The sequence below is a fragment of the Apodemus sylvaticus genome, chromosome 1, assembly GCF_947179515.1.
Source record: "Apodemus sylvaticus chromosome 1, mApoSyl1.1, whole genome shotgun sequence".
NCBI classification, from domain to species: Eukaryota; Metazoa; Chordata; class Mammalia; order Rodentia; family Muridae; genus Apodemus; species Apodemus sylvaticus.
This window is the reverse complement of record NC_067472.1, coordinates 60,961,918-60,978,048: the sequence shown is the minus strand read 5'-3', so window position 1 is coordinate 60,978,048 and position 16,131 is coordinate 60,961,918. Positions and strand designations below refer to the sequence as shown.

Genomic DNA, 16,131 nt, shown 5'->3' with positions numbered 1-16,131 from the left:
AGCTTGACACCTGTCCTCTTAGGCTGGCCTTTCCAACAAGCACATAGCCCCGTGGGGCTCAGCACTCCTAACTACCCTCCTGAGAGGCGCCTCCTTCGTTTATGCCTCCCTACTGTGATGCCCCTCAAATCTGTCAGAAGGACTATCCCAGGTCTTTCCAACCACAGAGCTATGAGAATCTTTCTCAAGTTTCTTCCTCTGCTTGGAAGTCATTCTTCTGTTTAGGGTCATTCATACAAAGCTCAGGTTTATATTTGTTCATAGCCCATGGAGAGAGGAGACCGTAGCTTGGCCAGGTAGTGCCTGATTGACATAGGCCTGGGTCTTCTGAGCTCACATGGTCTTCACCTTCTTGACAGAATTTCTGCACAGGTGGAATTGCTGGTATGGTGTGGCACATTCCCTGTCAGGTCCTTAGAAACCCTGGGTTAAGCATTTATTCAGCCCTTTCTGGACTCTTAGCAGGCTGGGGGTGGGAGAGTCACTTCTGCGGTCACTAAACACAAGATGACTTTTCCTGGGTTCTGTTGGTATTTTGCTTTTATTCCAGCCCCACTCTGGCCTCAAACTCATTGTTTTGATGCCGACTGAACTTAGAACCCTCTTGTCTCCATCTTGTAAAATGCTACCATTACAGGTGTGTGCTGCCACAACTGGCCATGTTTGTCCTTCGGGTGCTCCCTGAAGGCCCTAGTCTGAGGCAGCCACCTGCAACCTACCTGGAGCTTTTGCACTGGAGCTATCCCTACATTGGCTCTAAGAAAAGAGCCTCCCAGCCAGCTTCTGTCTCTGGGGACCCTTGCCTCTCCTGACTTCAGCTTGCTCAAGACTTGGGTCTCTGTTCTGCATTCAGACCTGGAGATGATCTTTCTAAGGCTCTCCACAGCTTTCTGTACTATTTTTACTCTATGCTGCTAGCCACTCGGTGTTTGAAGTAGGGGGTTATTACAGCAGAGCTTGCTGCCTTCTGACCCCGTGCTTGCATTCTTTCCCCTCCTGCTGCCACTCAGGACTCAAAGAAAAACCAAAGGTAGCTGTTCTTTCTAGGTGGGCAGTTCCAAACTGCCACTGCGGCCATCCAGTAAATTCCTATAGTGGTGGCCATTGCTGCAGGCAGCTGGGACTCCTTCAGGGCTGCCTTGCCACAGTGTGAGGGACATTCCTGGCCCTGGTCCTACCTGCTGCTTCTGTCCAGGATCAAGGAAGTGGGGGTGGGGGCGCCCAGTTCTTTCCACCTTTAGGGATCAGACATGCAAGCACTTAGATGTCATGGACTGGCAGTCACATTGGCAGACTCGGGTACAAGTCTCCATGTGCCCCTGGGTTCTCTCTGACATTCATATTTATTTATTCTCCTTTTCCTTTCCTTCACAGAGATCCAGGCACCATGCCACGCAGCCCCACATCCAGTGAGGATGAGATGGCCCAGAGTTTCTCTGACTATTCTGTGGGCTCAGAGTCAGACAGCTCCAAAGAAGAGACCATCTATGACACGATCCGGGCCACCACAGAGAAGCCGGGTGGGGTAAAGATGGAGGAGCTACAGGGTAACACCCTGGTGATTCGAGTGGTCATCCAGGATCTGCAGCAGACGGTGAGTGATCTCCAGTGTACGGCAGCACGTCTTCCACACCTGCTCAGATGTCTGTGCCTAGCAGCATCAACTGTGGCTGTGGGTGTCTCTGGGTCACCCTGGGCCTGCGGGCAGGTGCTCCAGACTCGGGGCTTCTGTGTAGCTCTCTGACATTTCCTGTCCCTAGCATCCCCTCCTTCCTTCCTATTGCAGCCTACACTATTCATTGGACATTCTCCATTCTTTCCGCATTGCTATAGTGAAACCTTGTGGCAGGGAAATGTATAAAGAAAAGAGATTTATTCAGGCTCATTGGTTCTACAGGGCCAAGGTCGAAGGCTATCTATCCTTGGTGGTGGCCTTCTTCTTAGCAGAGTTCCAAGGTGAGCCAGGATGTCAGGGCAAAAAGTCAGGGAACTGTGCGCATGCCTCTGTCTGATATTTCCCCTATTCTCCTATAGCTACCAGGATTTGAGAGTTGGTGCCCCACTTGGCTTCACCTAATTTTAATTGTTCCCCAAAGTTCCACCTCCAAACACCATTGTTAGATTCAGTTTCCACACATTTCATACTTCATGATAGAAATTATATTTGAAGCCTAGAACCATAGAGAGATACCCTACCCACGTCCAGGCCATAGTCAGCACCTTCTGCTGGGTCAGGCCTCCAAGCCTCCAGACCCCGAGCAAAGGACCCACAGGCACCTTTCCTGGTCGTTTAGATGAAGTCCCATGGTGAGCACGTCAGCTGGCAGTGTCTGATACCTAAGTAGGGAAGGCAGCCCACTGCCCCTGCCTCCCCTCATCTGCTTCCAGTTCAAGTAGACAGGCTGTTTTCACCCACTCCTGAAAGAAGGGATTCTGGTTTGAATGTACGTCCGTTCCTCCACGTGGCTCTGGTCACTACCTGGTTGTCCCTGAACCCTGAGCTAAGCATCATTTCCTGGGATGTCCCAAAGTCCCCAGGCCACAGCTTGCCCATGCTGATCACCCTGCTCTGTCCTTGAGGAGGGGCACCTCCCCATGGTTGTTGGCTTCTGCTGTCTGAGTTGGGGAGCAGAGGCAATCTGGATGTGATAGATGGCCGTGGTTGCTGCCTGAGTGCAGGCGTCACTTCCCAGGAGGTTCCTGGGCTAGTGTTCCGTCATTCCTCTCAGCTTTCCCCCTTCCTTGTTCTGTAACTCCTTGGGGCTTTTCTGATGAAACTGGGAGCTCAAAGCAGAGCTAGGCCTGACCTCTTCGGTCCCTGGGAGGGGCAGGTTGTGAACTGTTGGTGCATTGCTGGTCTCAGGTATCAGGCTCTGGCATCCGTGGGGCATTGCACAGGGTCATGGCAGGGCCTTTTAAGAATCTGCTCCACCTCTGATGTCTGTGAAAAGAGACAGTGCCAGTTAATGACAGGCCAGGAGAAGCAGAGAGGGGTGTGCTCCGAGACGACAGGATGAAGGAGGTGGAGTGGGGGAGTGGGGTGACAGGGTGGGAGGTGTGGTAATAAGGTGGTGGGATGAGGGAGGCGAGGGGTTGGGTGGTTAGATTCAAGTGAGCGGTGTTGGGGGATGGGAGAGAGGGGGGATGGGGTAGTAGAGCGCTGAGGTGAGGAATAGAAGTAGTGAGTGGGTGATGGTGAGGGAGGTGGTGGAGATGACAGGATGAGGCAGGTAAGGCGGGGAAGCATCTCCCTAAGCTCCCATAACCTAGCTCTTTCTGAAGGCAAGCTCTGGAGAGGGCTGCGTGGGTGCAGATCACACACACACACACACACACACACACACACACACACACACACACACACTATTCATTAATGAACAGCCCTGACATTATTCATTTGAATTTAAAAGGAGGAAAAGGCAGTGGGGAAACAATGAGCATTCATTTTTTTTTTTTTTTTTTTTTTTTTTTTTTTGTTGTTGCTCCAAGAAAGATGGTTTCCAGGGCCGTCTAGAGGGAAGTGTTATTAATCCTATGAAGGGCCAGGGCTAGATTTTCTGGTTCCTGTTAGGCACCTCCTCCCCTCTGGCTGCGCTTTTCCCAGGTCACCTCTGGATGAATGAATCAGATTGCTGAAGTGAGCTGCCTTTCCAACTCCCAGGCTCTTGGGACAGGTTCTCTCATGCACACTGACACTTGGGGATTCAGGCTCCTTCACTTGGTAGCCAGGCCTTTCCCAGGGTCTGGAGTCCTGTGGATCTGTCCTGATGGTGACGGAGGAAAGGGTAACCTGGGGGAGTATCTCACCTCCTTGCTTTCCCCAGCTTTTATATATATATATATATATATATATATATATATATATATATATATATATATATATAATATGTGAGTACGCTGTAGCTGTCTTCAGACGCTCCAGAAGAGGGTGTCCGATTTCATTACAGATGGTTGTGAGCCACCATGTGGTTGTTGGGATTTGAACTCAGGACCTTTGGAAGAGCTTTCAGTGCTCTTAACCGCTAAGCCATCTCTCCAGCCCCTCCCCAGCTTTCTTAAGGTCACTTAATTGGTGAGCAGCAACTAGCTATTTGTACTTCCCTCCCCCCACCCCCACCCCCATCCCATACCCCATCTTCCCTCTTCCTTTGGTAAGGACTCTGTATGCACATTTTGCTTGTTTTCCTTAATGCTCACCCCAGCCTACACCCAGTACCCTGGAGTCACCCTGCCTCTGTTCCCACCTGGATGCTATTTGGAAGGGCAGAGGCCTCTGCAGTAGTCTTTTCTTTGCTGAGTTCATGGCTGAAGACTGAGCCTCCTAATGCATGTGAGCATGCTGCTGACCCTCACCGAGTGTGGTCTGTCTGCTCTGTGAAGACAGCATAGTTCCTGTTGTGGGTGCTGAGCTCAGGGCCAGTGGCACTGGAAGCCACACTCATTGGGTCTTCCTAAGGAGCAGCTCAACCTTCCTGCAGTCAACTGTATCATGTATTTTAGTACCTTGTTGGAAACCTATTTTTAATTAATATTAATTAATTAATGTTAATTAATATTAATTCTACTTGCTTGCATCATGGTGTGTGTGTGTGTGTGTGTGTGTGTGTACAACTCATATTTTTCCCTGTTTTGTTCCTATCTGTAAATGAAAGCATTTAGGTGTTTTAAAGTTGGGTTGTTCCTATGCAGGGATCCCACAAATACTGAGAGGGGTGACTGCATTTTAAAATGTTCCTTTATCACCTTTGGCTCAGACATGCATTTTCCTCTTTCATAGTTTGGGGCCAAAATTATTCCTCCTGATTCAGCCATTAGACTATAGCTGTTTTCATTGTTATTGTTAAATATTTAGAGTTAGGGTCTACAGTTTCACATAGCCCAGGCTGGCCTTGACAAATTCCCTAAGTAGATGAGGATGACCTTGAACTCCTGATCTTCCTGCCTCCAAATTCTAAGTGCTGGGATTATAGGCATGCACCGCCATGCCTGGTTTTGTTTTGTTTTTAAATATTTATTTATTTTACGTGAGTATCCTGCCATATGCCAGAAGTGCACCAGAAGAGGGCATCAGCTCCCATTACAGATGGTTGTGAGCCACCATGTGGTTGCTGGGAACTGAACTCAGGACCTCTGGAATTGCACTCTTAACCACTGAGCCATTTCTCCAACATACCTGGTATTTGTCTGTTTGTTGAGACAGGATTTCTCTGTGTCACCTTGGCTGTCCTGGAACTTGCTCTGTGAATCAGACTGATCTTGAACTCAGGTCCACTTGCTTCAGCCTCCTGAGTGCTGGGATTTAAGGTGTGCACCTCCACAATCCTGTATGTTTTATGTGGTGCTATGTGCGGAACCCAGGGATGTGTTGGTCCCTAGCTCCTAGAAAGTGTTTACTGTTTTTTTTTAACATTTATTTTTATTTTGAAGTGGGGGGGGAGAAAGAGAGAGAGAGGGAAAGAGGTAAGGAGGGAGGGAGAGAGAGAGAGAGACACATGGAGGGAGAGAGCAAGAGCGAGTGTGTGCTCAAGCAGGTGCCTGTGGAGGTCAGGAGAGGCAGCCTTGGAGTCCACATCCAGTTGTAAGCTGCATAACTTGGGAGCTGGGAACTGGGTTCAGGTTTTCTGCAAGAACAGTACAGTCTCTCTAGCCCTAAAAGGGATTATTGTTGGTCCTTCCTGGAAGCGGCCTCAGAGTTTGCCTGTTGTTCCTTGCTAGGTAGTTTTATTTCCTGGTGTTCTGTGGTGTTTCCCATGTTGCTCTCCTGGCTCTTGTCTATCAGGGGAACCAGCTAGTGTCACTTGGGGAGTTTCTGCTCTGCGTCTGCTTCTCCGTCCCTCTGCTGAGTTTTCCAGTGTCTTTGCGTTAAGCATTTGCTGGAGCCGTCTGTCCCCAGGATTCTCTGATCTGGAGTGCGATCTGTTTTCATAGCTTTGCCCTGCTTCTGACAAGTATTCTCTGGAGCTGTTGTTCGGGATATGTTCTGATGTCTGATTATTTCCCTCCTGAGTATAATGTTTCTTAAGACAGTTCTTCCTCTGTGGGGCGAGTTTTCACTGAGAGCAGAGGAGATATCTCCCCGCCATTCTCCTCTGCCTTTATTGTTGCCTAAGCCATCCATCCCTGTCCAGCCTGCTTCAGCCCAGTGACAGCAGCTCTGTCCTTTTGCAGGTCTAGAACACAAGAGAGAACCCTCTTAGTTCTCTTGAGAAGTTAAGATATATCAGTCTGCCTCCCTGCCTGCCTGTCTGTCTGTCTGGTGTCCTTGTGTGTGTATATGTGTGTGTGTGTGTGTGTGTGTGTGTGTGTATGTGTGTGTGTTTATCTTTCTAGAGGGCTGGGCATGTATCTTTTTTTTCTTTTTTCTTCCAAATGTTATTTTAAATGCTTTTCCTTGGGAAGTCCCCTGAACAGAGACTAAGTTTCTTCATCACTGATGGACCTCCTCTGCCCCATCATTCAGTGGAGAGCCCCACCCCAATATCTATCTTCTTAACCTCATCTCCCACCCAAGGAGGGGAAAAGAGCCGCAGTGAGAGGGAAGAGGCGCTCCTCCTACCACAGCCTTCTGTGTCTCACAGGTCATCGGATTGGGTCAGTTCTGACCGTGGATAATGCCCGAGTCCTCCTCGAGCATTTTCTAGGCTGGCTTTTGTATTTTAGAACATTTAGTCTGACTGTCTTCCTCAGTGTTGGCCTCCAAAGTAGAAAGCCCATGCCCCACCATCCATTTGAGCCATCCTTCCATTACAGTGTTTTAGCTGGTTAATCTTTATTTCCCAGAACTGCCTATTGATGTAGGCGTGCGTGCTACGGACTCTGAAAGCACTCTAGGGTGGCAGACCTAGAACGGAAACATCAATGTTAGGAGGGTAGAGGGGGTGGTAAGGGTTAGGTTGCCGGGAGCAGGTACAGACCATAGTACACTTCTTCCCTTCTGGGGTCTATCCCCAGGATGGGTGGGGCCCACTGCATCCAGGCAGGATGCAGCCTTTCTTTGAGCTGATCCTGACACGACTCATCCCTGTGGGTGTGGCCCATGCAGGAGGAATCCCACTGTGTCATAATCATACCAAAAGGTGTTGAATGGTTTCCTGAATGTTGACCTCACGACAGACACCATATTAAGGTCTTGCATGTGTTCCGTGGAGTCCTTGTAACAACCTTGAGCTTGGTAGTGTGTCTGAGCATCTTGGTCAAAGGCTAATGCATCTATGGGGAGGATCAGAATCTTAGGTGTTCAGATAGAACCTTGGTGATGCACAGCTGGGAGGAGACAGAACCATACAGCAGCCTGGTCACCAGGGAGGCTCAGGATGTGCTGAGGGTTTTAGTAAGGCTCTTTGATAACACATGAAGTAGGTTTGCTTGTGATGTTTCCGTACATACATGCAATTAAACTTTGTTCTTGTTCATCTTCTTTCCTACTGTCCTTCCCTGCCCCCTTTATCACCTACCACATGTTCTTCCTTGTCACCTCCATGTCCCCGTGACCCCTCCCCCTCTCCCCACTGTCTGTCCCTGCCCCCTTCCCTCTCCCTCCACCACTCCTCACTCCTTCCCTGACCTCCCCTCCCGTCCCTCATTTCCCTCCCCCTGCTTTCTCCCCTCCCACCTCCACCTCCCCCCATGATCCTTCCCTGCCCTTCCCCTCCCTTTCCCTCTCCCTCCTCCCCCTGCATTCTCTCCTTCCCCCTACCTCTCCCCACTGTTCTTTCCTGCCCCCTCCTCTCCCCCCTACCTCCCCTCACTCTCCTTCCCTGTCCCCCTCTACCTTCCCTCCCTCTCCTTCCCTATCTGTCTACCTCTTTTTGGTTTGCTTCATCCTCCCAAATAGCCCGTCTTCTCCCCTCTCACAGTATACTTCCTAATCTACCGCCCCCACCACACATTTAAATCCAGGTTGTTCATATGAAAGCAAACATGCAATATTTGTCTTTTTGAGTCTGGCTTATTTTGCTTAATAAAACAGTCTCCAGTTTCATTCATTTTCCTGCAAATGTCACGACTTCATTCCTTACAGCTGTTTAAGATTCCATCGCATGTATACACTGTATTGTCGTTATTTATGTATCTGACATCCATGTGAGTGGCTGTGAATAGTGCAGCAGCAAACATCCCAGTTTGTAAAAGGAACGTGGAGGGTCAGAAGGGAGCTGGTGAGAGACAGAGCGGATGGTCTAAGGTCTGAAAACCTGCTGAACAAAAGGCCCATGATGTGTCCACTGACTGCCAGGTACCCGGGCTGAGTTTACACATGCAGCTGGTTGGTATTCAGTGTGGGAAGGCAGCTGGTGAGCAGCCCGTGTGGCACACAGTCCTGGGACCACAATCTGGTGTGTGTGTGTGTGTGTGTGTGTGTGTGTGCCCACCCTACCCTGGGAGGTCTATTGAGTCATCCTGGTTGCCATAGTGCTCCTTAGCAGCCAGGATGGGTTAGGTGACTAAGGAGGGTTCACAGCACTCTGAGGAGAAGCCTAGTGTGGTATAGCTTGAGCAGCCACAGCACCGACATCTGGCAAGCCCAAGCACCATGTTCCCTGCCTGCTTGGGACAGTTCCTGGCTGGTCACCTTCACTGTGGTATAGGCCCATTTCTCCCACAGGTCCTGGAACTACTTGTTTGCACTAGGTTACCGGGCATGCTGGGAAAGGCTGCCCTGGTCACCTAGTACTGAAGACCAGAAGGGCAATAGCACTTTGCAACCGGAAGGGCTCTCTCAGGAGCATAAATCTGTTCTGGAACTTTCTAAAGACCATTTCACTTCATTCTGTTCAAGACAAACAAAGCCTCTGGAGGCAGAGACAGGCAATCCCACGGGTATGAGTTGTCAGCAACAGAGCGGACATTGTTCCTGCGTGCAGTCCCTTGCGGGCTAAATCCTCTGTCTAGCTGGGGACATGACACAGTTCCTGGAATCCTGCCCGGAGGAGCTGAGTGGAGCTGCCAACCAGCTTGCCCCAGGGGCCCCCGGTGCCTGCACACTGGGTGGAGGTGCCTGGAGAAGCTGTAGGGCTGCCGTTCACTGCCTCATGAGGCGCAACCCTGCTATTTCTGAGCTCACAACTCCTGTGAGTCTGGACCAGGAAAGCCTTGGGCAGTACTGACAAGGCACCCTTGGGGCGCTCGTTGGCTGAGCATCGGCTGGGTGGTGGGTTTAGAGGACAGGGAGGGGTTGATGAAGGGTGCCAGGAGTATGTTGAAGTACATCTCTGCATCATTCCGAATGTGGAATACAACTGGCAGTGGCCATTCAACGTGGCCTTTTAAACAGTGGCATGTGCCCAAATCAGTACCAAGGAAGTGGGCTCTTCTGTTATGTTTTTGGAGAATGGTGACTGAGGGAGTGGGTACAGTGCTGCACGGTAGCAATGATGGAACCCACATTTCTCCCCGGGAGGTGGCAGAGGAGCACTGTGGAGTGGGGGAGGGGCTCTCGAGGATTCCCAGCAGCAGCCCCTCAACCTCCAGTCAGGCTTGGCACTAGGAGCTCAGCCGAAGCTATCAGTCTAAGCCCCTATCCCCTCCACTCCACTGCCCTGGCTGGCAGCCGCTGCAGGGAAAAGAGGCTGGCCCCTTTTTCCTTAATTAGTACTTCCATTTATGACATAGATGTATCTTGCTATGGGTTATTTCATTTAGCAAAAAGCTTTTCATCTACCACCCTGACCCCCTTAAAGACAATTTATTGCAGTTCATCCTTCCTCTCTGTGTTTGACTCTCTCTCTCTCTCTCTCTCCCTCTCTTGCTCGTGTTCCTCCCCTAAGCCACTGCTCCAGATTTGGCACTCCTAGAAGTCCTTTCCTCTCCGTGTCACTATCCCTGCCTCCCCCTCCCTCCACCCCCATCAATGACCATCTATCACCTGCTTCTGAATGGTCAACCTAATTTGCCTGACTCAGAAGCATCCTTGACCGTTATACTTGTCATTGAGGTAGAACTGCAGCTCCAGGCACAGTGCGGTCATCTCCCTCTTGTGCTTTTGGTCACAGGCAGGTGACTTTGCAGCTGGATTACATGTATGAAATTTCCTGTGCTTTTGAGGACCAAGGGAACTGAGCTTGCTGTGAAGACACTTGAACTCATGTCCCTGTCCAGTAGCTGAGAAGGAAGGACCATAGTCACCATCTGTGGTGAGAGAGTGCAGGAAGGCTGGCCTGCAGCTTATCACCTTGGCCAGCTGTCTGAGCACTGATCTTGACCCCATGGGAGGAGAGAATGTGATATGTCTTCCCCAGCTCCTGGTGTCTGTGTTTTTGGGAAAAGGGTGTGGTGAAGGGTGTTAGACATGGTGGCACCTTCATTCCACACCAGGAAGGTTTGTTCTGGATTCTTTAATATGCACTGTCTAGAGGATGCTGGCCTCACATGGTTCCGCTGCCATCTTGTTCCCAACAACAGCATAGCACTAGTCACTAGGTTTTGGACTAATGGTTAAGTATCTTAGCCAAGTCACTAACAGGCATCCAACAGAAGAGCTAGGTCTGGCCAAAGCACCTAGTCCCACCATCTAGCTTGGATCTAGGATTGCAGCTCTCAGCTCACCATTCCCAGTCTCTGATTCCTGCCAGAGGCTCCTGTCTGTAGAATGCCTTTCTCTGGAATCTCAGCTGTCCCCTGTGCAGGTCCTTATCTTCCCTCCCCAGCTCAGGGAGGGCTGGCTCCTTACCCCATCCATCTGGCAGGTATCCCTAGCTCGTTCTCTGCCTGTAAACCAGGGCCCACATCCCTAACATAATGACGTCCATCAACTGTGAGCTCTCGCCTCTTGGGCCCTTTGTGGAAAGCCCAGAGGCCTCTGGCTGAGTCTGGGTGCAGCCTGGAACATAGTTCTTCCCTGACTCCTCCTTGTGCCCCCACATCTGGCCCAGCTCTGAGCATCTTCCTCAGCCAGGTTTACCTTTAAAAATGGATTGTTCCCCCCGCCCCCAAAAAAAGTCAAAAGAGCTTTATTGATTTATAGATTTTTATAGATCACAGAGTCTGTTTGTTTTAAGCATTTGGACCCTCAGTGTCTAGTGAATTTAGCAAGCTGTGTGCCCATTGGCTCCATCCAGGTTTGGTGCACTCCAGGACCCTGGAAAGATTCCTCATGCCCACTGCCAGCCCGACACATGTGTATGTACCCTCTGTGTCTGATTTTCTTGTTCTGGACATTTCTTGTTGATCAGGCCACACTGTTTGTGGCCTTGGCAATTGGCATCTGACTCAGCATCATGGTGGTCACTGCCTTTATATGACTCTTATAGGACTTCTGACTGCCCCAAAGGGAGCTCAGACACTGATCTATCCAGCAGAGGCTCTGCCTTTGGCCACTTTGGAGTTGTGATTTCTCTCACTGCATCCGAGGAGCTGCTTGTTTAGTGTCTATCTCCCTTCTTTGCCTGTGTGTTTTGCTAATGCAGCCTGGCTGGAGGGAGTGGGCTCACTTAAGCCTTCCCTGTCAGTCAAGGAGGGACATTTGAGCTGAGCTCTGGGTGATGCATCCAGAACTTGCTAGGCACAACCAGCCATGAGTTCCGTGTGCTGAAGCCACAGAGGTGACCACGTACCATGGTACAGAATGTATGGTTGAGGGAGACGGTCATAGGGGAGGACTGAGACACGGCCAGAGCGTGGTGGTTTTGGTGCCGAGTGAGTTCTGTTCAGAGCGTGTGATTTCACTGAATTTGTGCACCTGGCCTTAGCTGCTGTGGTGGGAGGAAGGCTGGAAGAAAAGGCAGATGAGAGATTCCTGGGGAGAAGGAGAAACAGCAGGGAGAGGAGCCAGGTACAGGGTTGGCAGGGAGAGGAGGGACTGCAGAGGTTCCAGGTGACAGGGCCAAGGACAGGAATGATAAGATCAGAGCCATAGGCTCTTACAAAGAGTCCCAGGTGGAGGGGAGGAGTTTATAGAGCCCTTAGCAGTGACCTGTCAATCAGTTTGAAATAGAATGCCTATATCACGGATGTTTCCAAGAATAGGACCAAAACCCCATTTTCTTTCTTTTTCTTTCTCATTTTGTTTGTGTGCAGTATGCATATGTATATATGCATGTTTGCGTATGTGTGTGAGTTGGTGTGTGTGTGTGTGTGTGTGTATGTGTGTGAGTTGGTGTGTGTGGTGGCAGCGGAGGTGAATGTAGAGACTCATCCTTGATTGCATCTCTCCCACCTTGTTAGCTGAGGCAGGGTCTCTCAATCAAATTCAGAGCTCATCTATCACATGGCTAGGCTTGCTAGCAGCTTGCTCTGGGGATCCTCCTTCTGAGGATGAATTACAGGGTTCTGGGGATCTGAACTCTTAACCTCATGCTAGCTCTGCAAGTGCTTTAGCTGCTGAATAATTTCCTCAACCTCCATTTTCTTTCTTTTAAAAAAACCATCCTAATTCATATAACTGTACTGTTCACTCATGGATAGTGTGTGCTTCAGTGAATCTTAGGGTATTCACAGGTGGGGGACACAGCCCCTCAGTCAGAGTTAGTTCTCTTATCCCTGAAGCAATCTATGCACCAATTAGCTAGCTGTCCTCTCATGGATCGCTCTGGCTCTTCCTGTTCTGCACATGCATGGTAGGTGGAGGGATATATGGGCTGAGGGATGGAGACCTGATCTTTAGAGTCCTGTCTCTCTTATTGGAGATATATCTGTCGCCTTACATCTGTATACAAACCAATACTCGGAAATTCACTGGGGTCTGGTTTGTTTCTTGTTTTTAAATTTTTTCACATAGTATCTTTCTATGTAGATCAGATTGGCCCCTGAGCATCTGGCAATTCTCCTGCCTCAGGATTTGCAGTGCTAGGATTGAAGGGGTAAGCCACCATACTGACTGACTTCTTAAACATCACAAGATAGTCTCTCTGATCAACTCAGAAGTGCAGAACTCCTATGTCAAAAAGTTCTTCTGAACCAAGGGCAGTTCTTAACTTTGTCCATCTCTCTCAGAATGGACTTTCTTTGAATTATTTAAAAATAAGTTTGTGTGTGTGTGTGTGTGTGTGTGTGTGTGCCATGGCATACATGTGGAGGTCAGAGAACAACTTGTGGGAGTTAGTTCTCTCTTCTATGTAGGGATTGAACTCAGGTCATCAGGCTTGGTGACTCAGCCCTGCTCACTGGTCCATAATGGACTCTCTTTTCTACTTGTTCAGTGTTCACCCAAAGGATGTTTATTCAGGACTAAAGGCCTGACTAGGTATTACTGTCATGTGAATTTGATTAGGCACATTTTTTGCTCTAATAGAAAAGCCCCCACCTCCCAAAAAAAAAAAAAAAAAAAAAAGCCAGGCAGTGGTGGCGCATGCCTTTAATCCCAGCACTTGGGAGGTAGAGGCAGGCGGATTTCTGAGTTCAAGGCCAGCCTGGTCTACAGAGTGAGTTCCAGGACAGCCAGGACTTTACAGAGAAACCCTGTCTCAAAAAGCCAAAAAAAAAAAAAAAAAAAAAAAAAAAAAAAAAAAAAAGCCACCCAACGGGACTGACACGATGCTTCACCTCCATTTCCATTGCCAACTTGACAGGCTTTGGAATCACCTGGGAGACTCACCTCTCGATGTCTGTGAGGACATTTGCAGAAAGACTTAACTGAGGCGAGAAGGCCACCCTATATTCGGGCAGCCCCATTCCATAGGCTGGGGTCCTGGACTGAATAAAAAGGAGAAAGTGCACTCTCTTTCACTTCCCCCTGTCTCTGCTTCCTGTCTGTGGATGTAAGTCCTGCCGCCATGCCTTCCCCGCCATGGTGGACTGTTTCTTCACACTTTGAGCCAGATAAACTCTCCCTTTCTCAAGTTGCTTTTGTCTCATCAATGAGGAGAGTCACAAATACAACTGGATAGTAGATGACATTGACAATGGTCCTCATTCAGAGGCTTGGAGTTCAAGGAGCCAGTGGCCATAACTGATACCCACCCATCTAGCCAGGCCCCAGGAGGCTGAGTAAACCTGAGGGCCTCAGAAGTATTTTATTCCTTATTTAGAGAAAATGTCAAGAAGAATAAATATCATATGGGCTCCAGGATGTCTATTACACAGATCTATGACAACAGACAATCTTCAACTTTTTAGTGATAAGATTAAGCCCCACTGATACAGTCAGCCTTTGTTGTCCTCATTTCCAGTCCCTTCCCCTCAGGGACAAAGCAAACACTGTCATGAATTCAGAGTCAACTTCTCTCTCTCTCTCTCTCCCTCTCCCCTTCTTTCCCTCACTTCTTTCCCCACCTCTCAGCAGTTCTGATATATATCCCAGGCTAGCCATAAACTCATGATCCTTCTGCCTCAGTCTCCAAAGTGCTGAGATCATAGGACTGTGTCACCATTTTCTCTTACATGTCCTCTTACAATCCATTACCCACAAACCTATCTACCCACCAACTCAATCATCCAGCCTTATCTTCCTGTCCATCCATTCTTCTACCCACTCACTCATTCCCTCCTTCATGCAAACATTCAAGCATCTGTCTGTCCATCTATGCTTTTGCAATATAGAAACCTGTGCTTAGGATTTGGTGTCTACTCTGAGTGACTACCCAGTGCGCTTTGTAGTGGATAGCTGGATTGCTGTTGAGAGAGATTGAGGGCAAAGAGTCTGGTTTTCTTTGTGGTTTCATTGACTCATCATGAAAACCAAAGGGAGCTCCCACCCCTGTCTACTCTGCAGTGCTACCAGGACAACCTGTTTCCCTGTGCTTCAGCTGAGAAATTCTACTGTGAAGCTTTCATCAGAAATTTTGTGCATCATAAGTTGTTTGAAAGAGAGCAGAGACCCCTGCCATGTAAGGAACTAAGGAAAGAACCGTCACCCTGCCGCTATTATTCCTCTCTCATGACTTGATTGGCAGATGATAGGGACTTAATATTTATATCTAACACTTTCAAACAACTGCAACTGGCCAGGCCAAGCCACATCTCTTCTCTAGGTTAGGATCCTGTGCTGTCCCTTCCTCTGTTGGATATCAAGGTGGAGTTTTATATGCAAGGTCAGGAGACCTAGCTTGAAGGGATCTCTGAGCCCAGACATATTAGCCAGCAAGGTTTGCTTTTCTGCTTAAGCGTCATGGCTAATTCCCATTTAATTTTCTTTGAGAAAATAACTTCTGGGAATGGAAGCCTTGGCTTGGAATTACCAAAACTCTATACAGAAACTCAGTAAATCCCACATTGGGGTGGAACACTTAGGCCCAGAGGTCAGGCTAGCGAAGAGCATGTAGCACCTTTCTGCTGGTTATCCATGATAAAACACCAGAAAGGTGACCCCTCATTCATGTTACATCCAAGGGCAGGACTGTCTTCTAACATCTTTGCTGTGATTATGTTTGTATGGGAGGATACGGTCAAGAAACTGATGACATGATCACTCCATTAGAGGGAAGGTTTTTAGTATGAATAAGAGAGGGAAACTATCTAGAGGCCCCTGGGTGAGCCCAGAGCAAAGAGCAAACTGGACGTGTCCAGGGCCAGGGAAGCAGGAGAGAATAGTGGAGATAGCACGAGACAGTGGCTAACAAGAATGCAAGAGAATATTGAGTGATAGTGTAGTATCCGATATCAAGGAAGCAAGGGGCCAGCAGGAGCAGCTGGGTTGTATGGATGAGCAGCTAGGGGAGAGATGCTTGTGAGCTGGAGGGGATTGAGAGGGAGGAGAGGAGAAGGGCTGGAGTGGAGGCTCTGAAATGTATAACAAGTATTTTCAAATGGGGACTGAGGAGCCCAGCAGCCAGCGAGCGCTTTGACATGCTACCACAGGTGCATATCAATGGAGAGCCCTGTCCCTTCTGCCAGAGGCAAGGGAAATGGCTGCTTTTAGGGACAGAAAACACATTTTGCAGCTTTCTGAGGAATGCTGTCTTTTATCTAACAGCCAGAAATCCGTCTATTGTCTAGCTTGAGCTCATTCCTGGATGTGTGGACTGCCTGAGACCTAAGAGTGTTAACAGAAATTTCGGGTTGCCAGATTTGACTGGGGAAGTTGGGAGGGGGGTCCCTACAGGGTTCTTAGTCATGTTAATCAAAGAATTTAAGAACAGGGTCAGAAAAAAATGGGAGGTAGATCTTATTAGTATCTATAAGAAAAAACCCCAGGGCAGGTAAACTGTAAATCTGGGTACTTGCCAGGAGGGAGACAGAGAAGAGGAAGATGGTTTGTGC

The 16,131-nt window shown here is 49.0% G+C and overlaps 1 protein-coding gene across 1 annotated transcript in view; it reads left to right on the top strand.

Annotated features, from left to right (window-relative positions):
* The first annotated feature begins 1,387 nt into the window (after window positions 1–1,387).
* The window catches only part of Shank2 (SH3 and multiple ankyrin repeat domains 2), a 391,984-nt gene continuing 377,240 nt past the window's right edge, over window positions 1,388–16,131 (top strand). The window contains exon 1 of the mRNA XM_052194528.1: window positions 1,388–1,594. Within this exon, the coding sequence (XP_052050488.1) occupies window positions 1,388–1,594 (207 nt within the window). The remainder of the gene's footprint in view (window positions 1,595–16,131) is intronic.